The sequence below is a fragment of the Anolis carolinensis genome, unplaced genomic scaffold (genome assembly GCF_035594765.1).
Source record: "Anolis carolinensis isolate JA03-04 unplaced genomic scaffold, rAnoCar3.1.pri scaffold_11, whole genome shotgun sequence".
Lineage (NCBI taxonomy): Eukaryota > Metazoa > Chordata > Lepidosauria > Squamata > Dactyloidae > Anolis > Anolis carolinensis.
This window is the reverse complement of record NW_026943822.1, coordinates 25045386-25063592: the sequence shown is the minus strand read 5'-3', so window position 1 is coordinate 25063592 and position 18207 is coordinate 25045386. Positions and strand designations below refer to the sequence as shown.

At 37.6% G+C, this 18207-nt stretch overlaps 1 protein-coding gene across 18 annotated transcripts in view; it reads right to left on the bottom strand.

Annotated features, from left to right (window-relative positions):
• The window catches only part of tpm1 (tropomyosin 1), a 38020-nt gene extending 24370 nt beyond the window's left edge, over positions 1-13650 (bottom strand). For 3 of the 18 annotated variants that reach the window (XM_062963100.1, XM_062963111.1, XM_062963104.1), the window contains exons 1-2: positions 13403-13648; positions 8439-8564 (exon numbers count right to left, since the gene is read on the bottom strand). In XM_062963100.1, the coding sequence (XP_062819170.1) occupies positions 8439-8564; positions 13403-13516 (240 nt within the window). In that variant the 5' untranslated portion in view covers positions 13517-13648. Of the gene's footprint in view, positions 1-8130; positions 8257-8438; positions 8565-13402 lie in introns of all 18 variants that reach the window. The other 15 variants (XM_062963113.1, XM_062963107.1, XM_062963101.1 and 12 more) reach the window with 10 other exon arrangements.
• Positions 13651-18207: the final 4557 nt, after the last annotated feature.

Below are 18207 nucleotides of genomic sequence, written 5' to 3'. Positions count from 1 at the left end.
CCCCCGAGTCCGCACCGGGAGGCTTGATGCGCATCAGCACCGCATTAGAGCCAAAGCGCCAAAGGATCACTCAGTAACACAGGGAAATGGGATGGATACATTCAGTTGTATCACACTTAGTTACTGTGTTTATTATAAGTATCCTATTTAACTTCCTACAGAAGAATTTTTATCAAATTGTATCAAGCCGAGTTGTTTGGTTCTGTTCAGTGATTATGGCCTAAGGACTAATCAATAAAATCAATCGATGGATGGATGGTGTGAGATAACATTTTAATTATATGTATATTATTACTATTATTGACACAACGGTAGTAATAATATACATATAATTAAAATGTTATCTCACACCATCAATCAATTGATTGATTTTATTATATATGTATATATATATATGTATATTATATGCATATTATTATTATATGTATATGTATATTAATATATGTATATTATTATTACAATTATTATATTGCATTATATTATTGTTATAATAATATATAGTATATTATATTGTATATGTTTTATATATATTATATATTATACATATGTAATTAAGATATATATATATATATATATATATATATATACATACATACAGTAGAGTCTCACTTATCCGACATAAACGGGCCAGCAGAATGTTGGATAAGCGAATATGTTGGATAATAAGGAGGGATTAAGGATAAGCCTATTAAACATCAAATTAAGTTATGATTTTACAAATTTAGCACCAAAACATCATGTTAGACAACAAATTTGGCAGAAAAAGTAGTTCAATATGCAGTAATGCTATGTAGTAATTACTGTATTTACGAATTTAGCACCAAAATATCACGATATATTGAAAACATTGACTACAAAAATGCGTTGGATAATCCAGAACGTTGGATAAGCGAATGTTGGATAAGCGAGACTCTACTGTATGACTATTACAATGATTATAATTTTTATATTATTTACATATTATTATTATATAATATTATTATATAATATTACTAGCTGTGCCCGGCCACGCGTTGTGGCAAAGTGGTGGTGGTATTGGTTAAAAATTGTTGTGTAATTTTTATTTGACGTTATTTGTATTTTTTAATTAATTTTATTGTAAGTTATCTTTTTATTTATTACATTTTATTATTTTCTTGTATTATTTTTAGTTATTTTCTGTTATAGTATTTTATTGTATTAACTTTTTAGTGTTTTTAATTATTTTTAGTGTTTTTTAATTATTTTTTATTGGGTTGCTAGGAGACCAAGTTGGAGGAGCTTAGCCTTCTAACTGGCAGCAATTGGATAAAAGCAATTATTCTCTCTCTCTCTCTAATTAGGACTTTCTTTTTCTTTTCTTTTTGTTGTATCAACCTAGAGCCGTGGATGATGGGTTGTGTTGTCAAATTTCGAGGTTGGGGGGCCTATAGTTTTGTTGTTTTGTCCGCTGCCCTGATGCCATCACTCTTTTATATATATAGATATTATATATATATTATTTTTTATATTATTATTATAATAATATATAGTATATGTTATATATGTTATATATTATGCATATCTAATTATTTATATATATATATATATATATATATATATATATATATATATACACACACACACACACACACACACACACACACACACATACATACATGTAACATGATTATTGTTCCTAGGGACATCCTACAAATTATTATATCAAATTATTACAAATTATATTAATATTATCTTAAAATTATTATTATTAAATAGAGAAGACTTCAGTTATTATTATGTATCTATTATTATAATATTATTATTGTGATACATTAATAATAATAATAGTGCATTATTATGTTTATAATAAACATAACTTCTCTCCACAAGGAGGCTCAACAAGACATTAAATACTAGTATTATTATTAGAATGTATTATTATTATGATTATAGTGATACATTATTATTATTATTGCATTATTAATGCATTATTATCACCAAACTACAGCAGTTAAGGTAAGAATGGAATCAAACTGCTTTAAATTCTGCAGTGTAGTTGCTGAGAGGTGGCAAGTGCTGCGACCTGGTGGACAAAATAAGGAATGACACCCCAAGGCTTTTCTCCAATTGGAAAAAGAAATTTGAGTTAAGATTCTTTCCAGACTACTGTTCCAAAATCTGGGGCATTTTGCAAAATGCCTGGAAAATGGGAAATACTACAATTCCCAGCATTCTTTGTCTGGGAGGTGCAACCCTTGTACTTTATTATATTTATTATTATATTTATTATATTTACAGCATAGCTTTATTATATTATATTTATATTATTAAATCATTTATATTATTAAATTATGATACTTATATTTTGCAAAATGTTTGGAAAATTGGGAAGACTACAACTCCCAGCACTCTTTGGCTGGGAGGTGCAACCCTTGTACTTTATTATATTTATTATTTTTATATTTTTATATTTATTATATTTACGGCATAGCTTTATTATATTATATTTGCATTATTAAATTATTTATATTATTAAATTATGATACTTATATTTTGCAAAATGTTTGGAAAATTGGGAAGACTACAACTCCCAGCACTCTTTGGCTGGGAGGTGCAACCCTTGTACTTTATTATATTTATTATTTTTATATTTTTATATTTATTATATTTACGGCATAGCTTTATTATATTATATTTGCATTATTAAATTATTTATATTATTAAATTATGATACTTATATTTTGCAAAATGTTTGGAAAATTGGGAAGACTACAACTCCCAGCACTCTTTGCCTGGGAGGTGCATCCCTTGTACTTTATTATATTTATTATTATATTTATTATATTTACAGCATAGCTTTATTATATTATATTTATATTATTAAATTATTTATATTATTAAATTATGATACTTATATTTTGCAAAATGTTTGGAAAATTGGGAAGACTACAACTCCCAGCACTCTTTGGCTGGGAGGTGCAACCCTTGTACTTCATTATATTTATTACTTTTATATTATTATATTTACTATATTTACGGCATAGCTTTATTATATTATATTTGTATTATTAAATTATTTATATTATTAAATTATGATACTTATATTTTGCAAAATGCTTGGAAAATTGGGAAGACCAACTCCCAGCACATAATGTACTTCATTATATTTATTATTTTTATATTATTATATTTACTATATTTATGGCATAGCTTTATTATATTATATTTATATTATTAAATTATTTATATTATTAAATTATGATACTTTTTTTTTGCAAAATGTTTGGGGAAAAATGGGAAAGACTACATCTCCCAGCACTCTTTTTGTGGGAGTTGTAGCCTTGCGTGAACTCAGAGAAATCAGGCACACCTGGATATAATATGATATAATAATACGGGCGGCACTCAAGCGAGATCTTATCTGAATGTGCGGTGATGCCTTCCTGCTCGGTTGACGCAAAGGAAATGATGCATCGGGTGATTCAAACCCTCGGCTGCAAACTTATGAGAAAACACCTCTCCAAAGGGTGTGTCTACACTGTGGGTTTAATCCAGTTTGAGACCACTTTGCAACCCTGGAAGGCATAGTCTTGGTGAGCTAAAGAAGGTGCCTAGATTTTGGGGAAAACGGGGTTTTGTGGCCCTTGGGATGCACAGAAACGGTAGCCGTGGATCCTCCGAAATGCTCCGGCTTCTCTTCCTTTCCTTGCAAGGGAATCCGGGAGCAGAAGCCCAGCCGCAGCAGCCGCTGCCTTTGCAAATAGTCTGCATTCTTTTCCTTATAAGGAATGTCATGGATCTCTCTCTTGTGCGGCTTGGAATGCAAGCAAGCCCTTGCACATCCCAAGGAACCCCATCCCGCATCCGTTTCCAGGCCCAGCTCACCATGGTTTGCATGAAAACCGTGAAACTAATATATATATTTTCCCTATTTCCTATTCCGCTTGCATTGCAATCGCTCTTTGCATGGTTTGCATGAAAACCGTGAAACTAATATATATATATATTCCCTATTTCCTATTCCGCTTGCATTGCAATCGCTCTTTGCATGGTTTGCATGAAAACCGTGAAACTAATATATATTTTTCCCTATTTCCTATTCCGCTTGCATTGCAATCGCTCTTTGCATGGTTTGCATGAAAACCGTGAAACTAATATATATATATTTTCCCTATTTCCTATTCTGCTTGCATTGCAATCGCTCTTTGCATGGTTTGCATGAAAACCGTGAAACTAATATATATATTTTCCCTATTTCCTATTCCGCTTGCATTGCAATCGCTCTTTGCATGGTTTGCATGAAAACCGTGAAACTAATATATATATATTTTCCCTATTTCCTATTCCGCTTGCATTGCAATTGCTCTTTGCATGGTTTGCATGAAAACCGGGAAACTAATATATATATTTTTCCCTATTTCCTATTCCGCTTGCATTGCAATTGCTCTTTTGCACACATCTCCGGTTTACACTGTGCTTTTGTTGATGCAACCAATTAATACAATGATATAAGATAGCCTCATTGAGTCTCTTTTAAGAGAAGGGAAAAATATTGCGACTGCTAGTAATTATTATTATATTTCTATCATAATTACATTATTAAATCTTCATTATATTTATACTACTATACTTATGATAATTTTAAGAGAAGGAAGTCACTGGGAAATAATATTGTGATTGCTAGTAATTATTATTATATTTCTATCATAATTATATTATTAAATCTTCATTATATTTATATTACTATATTTATGATAATATGTTGATTTATTATTATTATTATATTTTTTTTACAGCATTACCATAATTGTATTTATTATTTTTATATAAAATTATTTTATTTACAGTATAACCTCATGATATTTATTATATTTATATAATAATAATAATAATAATAATAATAATAATAATAATAATAATATTTACGGCATTACCATCATTGTATTTATTATTTTTAAATTATTTTATTTACGGTATAACCTCATTATATTTATATTATTATTTATATGTATATTATTATTAATAATATTAATATTAATAATAATATTTATTATATTATATTTATTATATTTAATTATTATTCATACTTTTATTATTATTTATATTATTATTGTTATTATTATTATTATATTTATATTTACGGCAGTACCATAATTGTATTTATTATTTTTATATCACATTATTTTATTCGTATTTATTGTTTTTATGTTATTACATTCTTATATTCATGGTATAACCTCATTATATTTATTATATTTATATAATAATAATAATTTGTGATGATGATGATGATGATTATTATTATTATTATTATATTTACAGCATTACCATCATTGTATTTATTATTTTTATATCATATTATTTTATTTATTATATAATATTTACAGTATAACTTCATTATATTTAACATATTTATATAATCAAATTATATTTATTACATCATGTTTACAGTATAGCTTCATTATACTTATATTATTACATTATTATATATTATAATGTCTTCATTATATTTTGTAATTTACATTATTGCATTTACCATAAATATAAGTATAATAAATATAATTAAGATTTAATAATATAAATATAACAATAATGATGATATAATGATTCAACTACCATACTCACGATAGAATAATATATGATATAAATGCGATGCCGTTCTTTCAAAACAATTCTTCTTTGTGGTCTCTGTGAAATGTCTCCATTCTATTTAATGATGGGTTCAATGGGTCTGCGATTTACGTTGCTTTCCTTGCAATGTAATTGCATTTAAACACAGGGAACGACTTCACGCTCCAGCTATTTCAGTGCAAACTCCGTTGCGGTTGCATTGCCAACCAATGACTCCAATGGGCTTTTGCTCCATTGGATGGTCGGATTATTATTATTAGGGGAATGATATCATGGGCTTAAGAAAAGCGTCTTCTTCTCCTTGGAAGGAATGGCTGGAAGGGGCTATTTAATGCTTCCTTGGACAGATGGGAGAGCCGGACTCCATATAAAGCCCTGGGCTATATATAACCCTGCAAGCAGTGCAAGGATCGGCTTCCCGGTGGCCTCCTTCAAGGGACTGGCCCTTTAAGACGCTCCACTACAAGGGGACGATGGTGTCTGGAGTTTTGCAAATATCGCCTATCCAACGCGGACACTTTCCTCCGGGAAACCCATGGATGTTAGTGGCTCTTATTGACACGCAGGGCTAGGAAATGGACCTATTTGGTGGATCATAACAAACGAAGGGCCTCCAAGAGTCCATGGATGTGGATAAACGAAACTATGGATAATAGCAAACCTTAGGAATACAAGAATGCCATATGTCACATTCCGTTGGGTGTAAATAAATAGCAAGTCCTAAGGAAATGAAGGTCTTCCAACCCAAAATGTACCCAAGACTTGGGTTGGAAGAGCTATGGAAATGAAGGATTTCCAACAAAGAAAGTCCCCAAGACTTGGGTTGGAAGACCTATGGAAAGGAAGGACTTCCATCCTACAACATACCCAAGACTTGGGTTGGAGGACCTACAGAAATGAAGGACTTCCAACCTCAAACGTATCCAAGACTTGGGTTGGAGAACCTACAGAAATGAAGGACTTCCAACCTCAAAAGTCCCCAAGACTTGGGTTGGAAGACCTATGGAAAGGAAGGACTTCCATCCTACAACATACCCAAGACTTGGGTTGGAGGACCTACAGAAATGAAGGACTTCCAACCTCAAACGTATCCAAGACTTGGGTTGGAGAACCTACAGAAATGAAGGACTTCCAACCTCAAAAGTCCCCAAGACTTGGGTTGGAGGACCTACAGAAATGAAGGACTTCTAACCTCAAAAGTCCCCAAGACTTGGGTTGGAAGACCTACGGAAATGATGGACTTCCAACCAAGAACATACCCAAGACTTGGGTTGGAAGACCTACAGAAATGAAGGACTTCCAACCTCAAACGTACCCAAGACTTGGGTTGGAAGACCTACGGAAATGATGGACTTCCAACCAAGAACATACCCAAGACTTGGGTTGGAAGGCCTACAACATGGATCAATGGAACTGCAGATACTAATCGACGGATACGTCCTTGATTACATACAAAAACCCTTCTATGTTGCATTATATGGTTATATATATAAAGCCACTGTTCTTAATTCTATATGGAACCCGTTATCCCTTGACACAAAACCAAGATGGAGGCACCCCAAGAGCCACCATCGAACCCGTACATTTGGTGACATGCGTCATGCAAGGAAATCGGTGCCCCATTCGTTGCCCACCCATCTCGATTGAAAGGATAGATCAGATCCTACATCTCGTTGGGACGGAACCATAAAGACGGGAGACATTGGGTGGCCAGAGAAGCCTCTCCCATCCCACGTCTCTATGGGACCACAGAGGCCATAAGAGACCTTGGTTGGCAGAGAGGGCCCTTAAAATGGTTGTGGAGCCACATCCAATGTCTTTACAGAACCTTAGAGGCCATTACAGACATTCGTGGCCAGAGAGGACCTTTAAGCTGGTGGTGGGGTCCCATGCAATAGCTGTATGGAATCATAGAGGCCGTAATAGACGTGGGGTAGCAATAGAGACATTGGGTGGTCATAATAGGTATTGGGTGGCCATAATAGACACATTGGGTGGCCAGAGAAGGCCCTTATGATGGTGGTAGGATCCCATCCAATGTCTCTATGGGACCACAGAGGCCATAACAGATGTTGGTTGGCACAGTCGACATTGGGTGGCCAGAGAGGGCCCTCAAGGTGGTGGTTTCATCCATTCCCATGTCTCTATGGACCACAGAGGCTGTAATAGACCTTGGGTGGCCATAATAGGCATTGGGTGGCCATAATAGACACATGGGGTGGCCAGAGAGGGCCCTTATGATGGTGGTAGGATCTCATCCAATGTCTCTATGGGACCACAGAGGCCATAATAGATGTTGGTTGGTGCAGTTGACATTGGGTGGCCAGAGAAGGCCCTCAAGGTGGTGGTTTCATCCATTCCCATAGACCTTGGGTGGCCATAATAAACACTGGGTGGCCATAATAGACCTTGGGTGGTCATCATAGGCATTGGGTGGCCATAATAGACACAGAGGGCCCTGATGATGGTGGTAGGATCTCATCCAATGTCCCTATGGGGCTATTGGGTTGGTGGGCCTTGGGGAGGGTCTGTACTCACGTCGGTGGCCTTCTTCTCGGCCAGCTCCAGCTTCTCCTGGGCATCCTTGAGGGACTCGGAATACTTGTCGAGCTCGTCCTCCGTCCCTTTGAGCTTCTTCTGGAGGGACACCAGCTCATCCTCCAGCTGGACGTGGGTTTGGGTGAAGAAGAACGAGTGGATGGAGGGAGGGAGGAGTGCGGCAGGCAGTGGTGGTGGTGGTGGTGATCCAGGAAGGAGAGGTGTGGTGCAGAAGGACAGGAAGACAGGACAGGAGAAGAAGGAAGGAGAAGAAGAAGAGAGAGAGTCGGTTAGCGTCCTGCCCGTACCTTGGCGGCCTTCTCGTCGGCGGCCAGGAGCCTCTCCTCGGCCGAGTGGAGCTCCTCCAGGACGCGGTCCCGGTCGTCCTCCGAGCCCCGCAGTTGCTTTTCCAACTGCACTATGTCTTCCTCTATCTATCCAAGGGCAGAGAGAGCGGGTTGGGTGCCGCCGAGGACCACGTCCCCACTTCCCACCCCTCCTGGGACGCGTCTCCAAACATCTCCAAACATCTCCCTACTTGGGAAGAGAGCTTCACGCAGAGCTTGGGAGCGTTCCTTCGGGCACTACAACTCCCACAAGCTCCGACTGGGTATCCCCAAGGATCTCCACTCTTGGATAGACTAGGATCACAAACGTATCAGAGCGAACCTTCTTTTTTTGGGCACTACAAGTCCCATAATAACCCACCACTAAGTCACCAGGGGGCATCAGGGGAGTTGTAGTCCTCCAAAAAAAAAGGGAACTTTCCCAAGCTCAACAGTGGACTACAATTCCGCTTATGGGAGTTGTAGTCCCCAAAGGGAACTTTTCCAAGTCATGAAGTTAGCCATGGACATGGGGAGTATGGGACTTGTAGTCCACCAAAGAAAACTTTTCCAGGTCATGAGGTTGGTGATGAGCATGGGATTTGTAGTCCTTCAAAGGGAACTTTTCCAAGTCATGAGGTTGGTGGTAAACATGGGGAGTATGGGACTTGTAGTCTCCCAAAGGGAACTTTTCCAAGTAATGAGGTTGGTGGTAAACATGGGGAGTATGGGACTTGTAGTCTCCCAAAGGGAACTTTTCCAAGTCATGAGGTTGGTGGTAAACATGGGGAGTATGGGACTTGTAGTCTCCCAAAGGGAACTTTTCCAAGTAATGAGGTTAGAGGTGGACATGGGGAGTATGGGATTGTAGTCCTTCAAAAGGAACTTTTCCAAGTAATGAGGTTAGAGGTGGACATGGGGAGTATGGGATTTGTAGTTCTTCAAAGGGAACTTTTCCAAGTTACAAGGTTAGCCGTGGACATGGGAGTATGGGATTGTAGTCCTTCAAAAGGAACTTTTCCAAGTAATGAGGTTAGAGGTGGACATGGGGAGTATGGGATTTGTAGTTCTTCAAAGGGAACTTTTCCAAGTTACAAGGTTAGCCGTGGATATGGGGAGTATGGGATTTGTAGTCCACCACAGGGAACCTTTCCAAGTCATGAGGTTAGTGATGAGCATGGGGAGTATGGGACTTGTAGTCTCCCAAAGGGAACTTTTCCAAGTAATGAGGTTAGAGGTGGACATGGGGAGTATGGGATTGTAGTCCTTCAAAAGGAACTTTTCCAAGTAATGAGGTTAGAGGTGGACATGGGGAGTATGGGATTTGTAGTTCTTCAAAAGGAACTTTTCCAAGTAATGAGGTTAGAGGTGGACATGGGGAGTATGGGATTGTAGTCCTTCAAAAGGAACTTTTCCAAGTAATGAGGTTAGAGGTGGACATGAGGAGTATGGGATTTGTAGTTCTTCAAAGGGAACTTTTCCAAGTTACAAGGTTAGCCGTGGACATGGGGAGTATGGGATTTGTAGTCCACCACAGGGAACCTTTCCAAGTCATGAGGTTAGTGATGAGCATGGGGAGTATGGGACTTGTAGTCCCCAAAGGGAAGTTTCCCAAGTCCTAAGGCTAGCAGTGGGCATGGGGAGTATGGGACTTGTAGTCCCGCAAAGGGAACTTTCCTGAGTCTGAATGGAGCTGAGTTATTATCCCAAGCCGTTGAGTCAGGCCTCCTTTTAATAGGACCGGGACGGAGAGGCCGGCTGTCCTTACTTGGGACACAACGTGCCAGGCCAGGGCCAGCCTCATGGGACACCCGATCCCTGCCGCCCTCCGCAGCCCTGCCTGCCTGGCCCCATTTATTTTGGGCCCCTGCCCTCCTTTATATGGGCAGCCCGGCCCAGGGAGCGGATCGGGTGGCGCCCGCCTTGTGCGGGGCTATTTCGGGAGGGACTGCGCGGCCCATCATCCCCTCTCCAAGGCACAAGACACCCAGCATTTATTATTTATTTCCAGGAGGAAAATGCCAAAGGAATCCAAAGGCCTTGGCACTGGTTTTGCAATGGGCCCAGACTGGGAAGTCCCTCTGAAAGAGTGTTTTGGACTCCAACTCCCAGCATTCCTCACAGCCTCAGATGCTTTATACACCTATATATACACACATAAGTATATACAGACACACACGTATATACACATGAATGCATATATATATTTACAATACTATTATTAATAATTATAACATATATTTACATATACATAAGTGTATGTGTCTGTGTGTATATATATAATATATATACACATATAGGTATATACACATATATACATGTATGTGTGTATATATATATATATATGTATACTTACAATACTATTATTAATTATAATAACATAAATTTATATATATATAACTGTATGTGTGTATATATATACGTATGTATATATATGTAAGTACACATACATATATACACATATAAGTATATACACATATATACATGTGTGTGTATATATATGTGTATACTTACAATACTATTATTAATTATAACATATATTTACATATACATAACTGTATGTGTATATATATATATGTATGTATATATATGTAAGTACACACACATATATACATATATAAATATATACACATATACATGTATGTGTATATATATATGTATACTTACAATACTATTATTAATTATAATAACAAATATTTACATATACATAAGTGTATGTGTGTATATATACGTATATATATGTAAATACACACATATATATACACATATAAGTATATACACATATATACATGTATGTGTGTATATATATGTATACTTACAATACTATTATTAGTTATAATAACATATATTTACATATACGTAACTGTATGTGTGTGTATATATATATATATATACGTATGCATATATATGTAAGTAAACTTATATATAAACATACAAGTATATACACATTTATACATGTATGTGTGCGTCTATATACATATGTATATATGTATATATGTATACATACAATACTGTTATTAATATTATTAATACCTACATGTATGTGTGTGCCTATATATACACATATGTGTGTGTGTATATATATATTATATGTAAGTATACATACATATATACATATATGTATATATACATCTGTGTATGTATGTTTATATATACACATATGTATATATATAAGTATACATCTATATATACACATATATATGTATATATATGTATGCCTATGTGTATACACATATATATGTATATATATGTATGCCTATGTATAAATGTGTATGTATCTATATATATACACACACACATACATATACACACATCTACATGCACAATCATACTAATATCCTCCTCCTCCTGAGAGTAATCTTCCAAATTGCTCTCTTCCTTTGAGGCTTTGAAGGAATGCCTCCAGTTCTGGGCCCGGGTTCAAATCCAGACCCATTTCCCCCCCTTTTATGGGCACAGAGAACAAAGACAATGTTCCTCCTCCTTCCTTGAGCTTTGGAAAAGTTCCTTTTCCTTCCCAAGGGATCCAATGGGTCTTCTTTCACAGGGAGATGTTATAAAGGCAGACAGACAGGCATTGCAGCTGGGGATTGTGGGCACTAGAGTCCAAAAGGGATGCGGTGGGTCTCCCTTTTAGCGGATATATATATATATACAAATAACCATTGCAAGCGGGATGGGGATATTGGGAAGGTTGTGTCTTTGGGTCTCCTATCCCTATCCCTGCAATGAAGGCCAGGGGATGCTGGGCTCTGGAGTCAAAGGGAAAAAGCCACAACGAGGAGGAGGAGGAGGAGGAGGAGGAGGAAAAGGGAGAGATCCAATGGGTCTCCTTTATCACCTTGGAAAAGTTTTTCCAGATTGGAAAAGTATCTTTCGACTCTTTCGACAGTTTGGAATGTCTCGCTTTGGGACACTTTGTACAAACTTTTCCGAAAGTTGGGAACAATGTGTCTTTGGGAGAAATCTTGTTCGTCAGGGGATTCTGGGCCATAGAGTCCTAGAAAAAGGCCACAATGGGAAGCAGAAAGGGGGGGGGGGGGACCCAATAGGGGTCTTTATCTCTCCTCTCTACGTTTGGCTCTTTTCAATCCAACGGGGTTCCTTAAATTGCTTTTCGATACTTTGTACAAACTTTCCCAAAAGTTGCGCATTTGGGGTCTCCTTGAAAAAAAGTATCATTTGTCAGGGGATTCTGGGCCGTAGAGTCCTAGAAAAAGGCCACAAAGGGGAGCAAAAAGAGGGGAGATTCAATAGGGATCTGTCTTTTTACTTTAGTCTCTTTTTGATCCAATGGGGGTCCCTAAATTGCTTTTCGATACTTTGTACAAACTTTCCCAAAAGTTGCGCATTTGGGGTCTCCTTGAAAAAAAGTATCATTTGTCAGGGGATTCTGGGCCGTAGAGTCCTAGAAAAAGGCCACAAAGGGGAGCAAAAAGAGGGGAGATTCAATAGGGATCTGTCTTTTTACTTTAGTCTCTTTTTGATCCAATGGGGGTCCCTAAATTGCTTTTCGATACTTTGTACAAACTTTCCCAAAAGTTGCGCATTTGGGGTCTCCTTGAAAAAAAGTATCATTTGTCAGGGGATTCTGGGCCGTAGAGTCCTAGAAAAAGGCCACAAAGGGGAGCAAAAAAAAGGGGGGATCCAATAGGGATCTTTCTCTTTACTTTAGTCTCTTTTTGATCCAAAGGGGGTCCCTATCTCGCTTTGTACAAACTTTCCCAAACTTTGTACAAACTTTCCCAAACTTTGTACAAACTTTCCCAAACTTTGTACAAACTTTCCCAAAAGTTTGAAACAATGTATCTTTGGTTCCCCAAAGTTGGAGCCCATGTGCCTGTGGTCATTTTGAGGGTGTCCTCCTCGAGGGTAGGGTGACCCCTTGAAGGGCCGGGGCTGGTGGGCCCTGGGGCGGGGGTCAGGGGTCAGGGGCGGGTGTCCACCTGTTTGCTGCGGTCCTCGGCGGCCTTCTTGTCGGCCTCGGCCTGCTCGGCCCGGTCCAGGGCGTTCTCCTTGTCCAGCTTCAGCATCTGCATCTTCTTCTTGATGGCGTCCATCCTTGCGCTGGATCCGGGCCCTGGAGCACCAAAGGGAGGAAGAAAAGAAGGAGAAAAAGAAGGAGAAGGAGGAGGAGAGGATGCTCCTGTTCTCAGGCCGGCAAGGCAGAAAGCGGCTCCGACTGGGCGGCCGGCCTTAAATAGCCCCTTCCTCCTCCCCGGCCTTTTGGGGACGCCCCTCCCTCCCTCCCTCCCTCTCCCCTCCTCCTTTCTCTCCTTCCCTTTCTCCTCCTCCTCCTCCTTCTTACTTTCTTCCTTCCCTTCTTTCTTTCCTCCTCCTCCTCCTCCTCCTCTCCCAGACATGGCTAAATAAGGGCAGCCTCAAAGCACGCAAGCAAGCAAGCAAGGGAAGCCAAAGGGCCCCGAGACCCACAGAGAAGGCTCCCAGTCTAAACCAGTCTGCCCAGTTTGGACCATTCCAGGTGTTCGTTGAGGAAACTGGGAAGGTTCTAATTTGGTGCACGGATTGGTAGCTGCGGCTCTCTCTTTGTGGAGAGGCAAAGGAGGAGACCAAACAACAACAACAAGAAAATAATAATAATAATAATAATAATAATAATAATACGCAACAACAGCATATAATAATATATAATATATAATAATAATATTAATAATAATTCACAACAACAGCATATAATAATATATAATATCTAATACTATATAATAATAATAATAATAATAATAATAATAATAATAATAATAATAATAATAATAATAATGGCATTTGAAATGTGGCCAGCTCTGATTGGCAGCTGAGCCTGCCTCTTTGTGGAGAGACAAAGTAGGAGACCAAACAACAACAACAACATAACAGCATATAATAATATATAATAATAATATATAATATATAATAATAATAATAATAATTCACAACAACAGCATATAATAATAATAATAATAATAATAATAATCATAATAATAATCATAATAATAATCATAATAACAATAACGACATTTGAAATTTGGCCAGCTCTGATTGGCAGCTGAGCCTGCCTCTTTGTGGAGAGACAAAGTAGGAGACCAAACAACAACAACAACAACAACATAATAATAATAATATTTCACAACAACAGCATATAATAACAACAACAACAACAACAACAACAACAACAGACATTTGAAATTTGGCCAGGTCTGATTGGCAGCTGAAACTGCCTCTTTGTGGAGAGACAAAGTAGGAGACGAAACAACAACAACATCATCATCATTATCATCATCATTATAATATTTCACAACAACAGCCTTCCTTCAACACGCTGTATTATTATTAATGTATTACCATCATTATTCATGCATTGTGTGTCCATTATTATAATGCATTATTATTATTATTATTATTATTATTATTATTATTATTATTATTATTATTATGTTTATTTATACCCCGCTTTCACCCCACAAAGGAGATTCAGAACTATGTATCATTACAATGCATTATTATTATTATTATTATTATATGTATTATTATTATGTTTATGTTTATTTATACCCCACTCTCACCCCACAAAGGAAACTCAAAGCTAGGTATCATTACAATGCATTATTATTATTATTATTATTATTATTATTATTATTATTATTATATTATGACACAGCAAACAAGATAGATATGCTGGATTTCGTATCACAAAATCACAAGTCGAACACTTCCCAAGTGTCTAGGACTGTGTGATGTATTATTATTATTATTATTATTATTATTATTATTATTATATTATGACACAGCAAACAAGATAGATATGCTGGATTTCGTATCACAAAATCACAAGTCGAACACTTCCCAAGTGTCTAGGACTGTGTGATGTATTATTATTATTATTATTATTATTATTATATTATGACACAGCAAACAAGATAGATATGCTGGATTTCGTATCACAAAATCACAAGTCGAACACTTCCCAAGTGTCTAGGACTGTGTGATGTATTTTCGGATGATGCATGCAGATCCCAGCAGGGTGGCCTTTTGCAGTTGGCAGATTGTAATTTTGTCAATATCTATTGTTTCCAAATGCCGGCTGAGATCTTTTGGCACGGCACCCAGTGTGCCCATCACCACCGGGACCACCTGCACTGGTATTATTATTATTATTATTATTAAATGTATTATTTAATTTATTATTATTTAATTTTTATTTATTCGATTTATTATTTAATTTATTATTATTTAATTATTTACCTATACCCCGCTGTCTCTCTCCGCAAGGAGAATGTGATGGGATCATTGGCGGAGGGCGGTGTGTGCAACTGCAATAGTTCCCATGTTGTTTTGGTGGTTCAAGTGGCACCAAACTGTGTTAATTCCCCAGTGCAGACGCACCTTTTGGGGCCTTGCTGTAAAGGTGAGTTTCCTGTGTTTGTCGTCCTTCCTTCTTGCGTTGTTGCTCCACCTGAAGTTCACCCAGCGCCAAGGGCGGGCCCCTCCCTCCCTCCCAGATAAAAGCCCAGGAAAGACCTGTTGCGAGACCCATCCAGGGGCCAGGTGTGGCCTCACCTGAGTCAAGGTGAGTCGGCAGAAGCCGGGCCATGGGGACGGGCAGGAAGATCAGGAAACACCTTTGCCTTCCAATTGCAGCTCCCAGCGTCCCCCAAAGAGAGGGGCCACAATTCAGACCCACCCAAATGCCCCGAAGGCAGACCTCCTTCTTAATAACGTCACCTTTTTTTGCACGTCGCATGCCTTTGTCTGGGAGGAATTCCCCGACAGACGTGTCCAGACAAAGGCAGCCTTGCAAAAAAACAGACGTCTGGGAGCCTCTGCAACGGGACTGAGTCACAAAGGCTTGCAACAACCATCATCGAGAAGACCTCCGAGATGGGCCCGGGTTCCGCAAGGCAGCGCTCTCGCCCTGAGATTCCTCCCTTTGTCCCGAGAAAGTTTTGGACATTGAACAACATGGGATGCGTCCACACGGTTGAAACAATGCTCGTCATGGTGTCACAATGGTTTAGATAGGCCGGAGTGAGTCTGAGAGAGCATGGGATTAATTACAGTGTGATGCCAATAATAATAATAATAATAATAATAATAATAATAATAATAATAATAATGAACACGCAAAGATACTGTGGGACTTCCGAATTCAGACTGACAAAGTTCTGGAACACAACACACCAGACATCACAGTTGTGGAAAAGAAAAAGGTTTGGATCATTGATGTTGCCATCCCAGATGAAAAACAACAGGAAAAACTCAGCCGCTCTCAGGACCTCAAGATTGAACTTCAAAGACTCTGGCAGAAACCAGTGCAGGTGGTCCCGGTGGTGATGGGCACACTGGGTGCCGTGCCAAAAGATCTCAGCCGGCATTTGGAAACAATAGACATTGACAAAATTACGATCTGCCAGCTGCAAAAGGCCACCTTACTGGGATCTGCACGCATCATGCGAAAATACATCACACAGTCCTAGACACTTGGGAAGTGTTCGACTTGTGGTTTTGTGAAACGAAATCCAGCATGTCTATCTTGTTTGCTGTGTCATACAACGTCGTTGTGTCAATAATAATAATAATAATAATAAATATTATGGTGCTTGTTATGGTGTTGCAATGTTTCAGGTAGGACTAAGTTAGTCTGAGAAGAGCATAGGGTTAATGCAGTGCAATGCCTATTATTATGAAGAAATTAAACAATTAAGAAATTCAAACTAAATAAAGCCCCGGGCCCAGATGGGCTTACAGCTCTTGTTATTAATAATATTCTGGTACTTGTCATGGTGTTGCAATAGTTTAGATAGGACTAAGTCTGAGGTTGCATAGGAGTAATGCAGTTTGATGCCAATAATAATAATAAGGTGCTCGTCATGGTGTCGCAATAGTTTAGATAGGCCTTAGTTAGTCTGAGGTTGCATAGGAATAATGCAGTTTGATGCCAATAATAACAATAATAACAATAACAATAATAATAATAATAATAAGGTGCTTATCATGGTGTCGCAATGGTTTAGATAGGACTAAGTTAGTCTGAGAGTGCATAAGATTATTGCAGTGTGATGCCAACAACAACAACAACAACAAATATTAAGGTGCTTGTCATGGTGTTGCAATAGTTTAGATAGGAATAAGTTAGTCTGAAGTTGCATAGGATTAATGCAGTTTGATGCCAATATTAATAATAATAATAATAATAATAATAATAATAATAATAATAATAAGGTGCTCATCCTGGTGTTGCAATGGTTTAGATAGGCCTAAATTAGTCTGAGAGTGCATAGGATTAATGCAGTGTGATTCCTATTAAGAAATTAAGCAATTAAGAAATTAAAACTAAATAAAGCCCCGGGCCCAGATGGGCATGCAACAATCTCTATTGTTATTAACAATATTATGGTGCTCCTTGTGGTGTTGCAATGGTTTGGATAAGACTAAATGAGCCTGAGAGTGTATAGGATCAATGAAGTTTGATGCCTATTATTATTATTATTATTATTATTCATATTATGGTGCTCGTCATGGTGTTTCAATGGTTTGGATAGGCCTCAGCTAGACTGAGAGTGTATAGGATTAATGTAGTTTGACGCCTATTATTATTATTATTATTATTATTATTATTATTATTATTATTATTATTATTATGGTGCTTGTGGTAGTGCTGCAATGGATTAGGTAGGCCTGAGTTAGTTTGAGTGCGCATAGGGTGAATGCAGTGATACCTATTAAGAAATTAAGCAATTAAAACTAAATAAAGCCC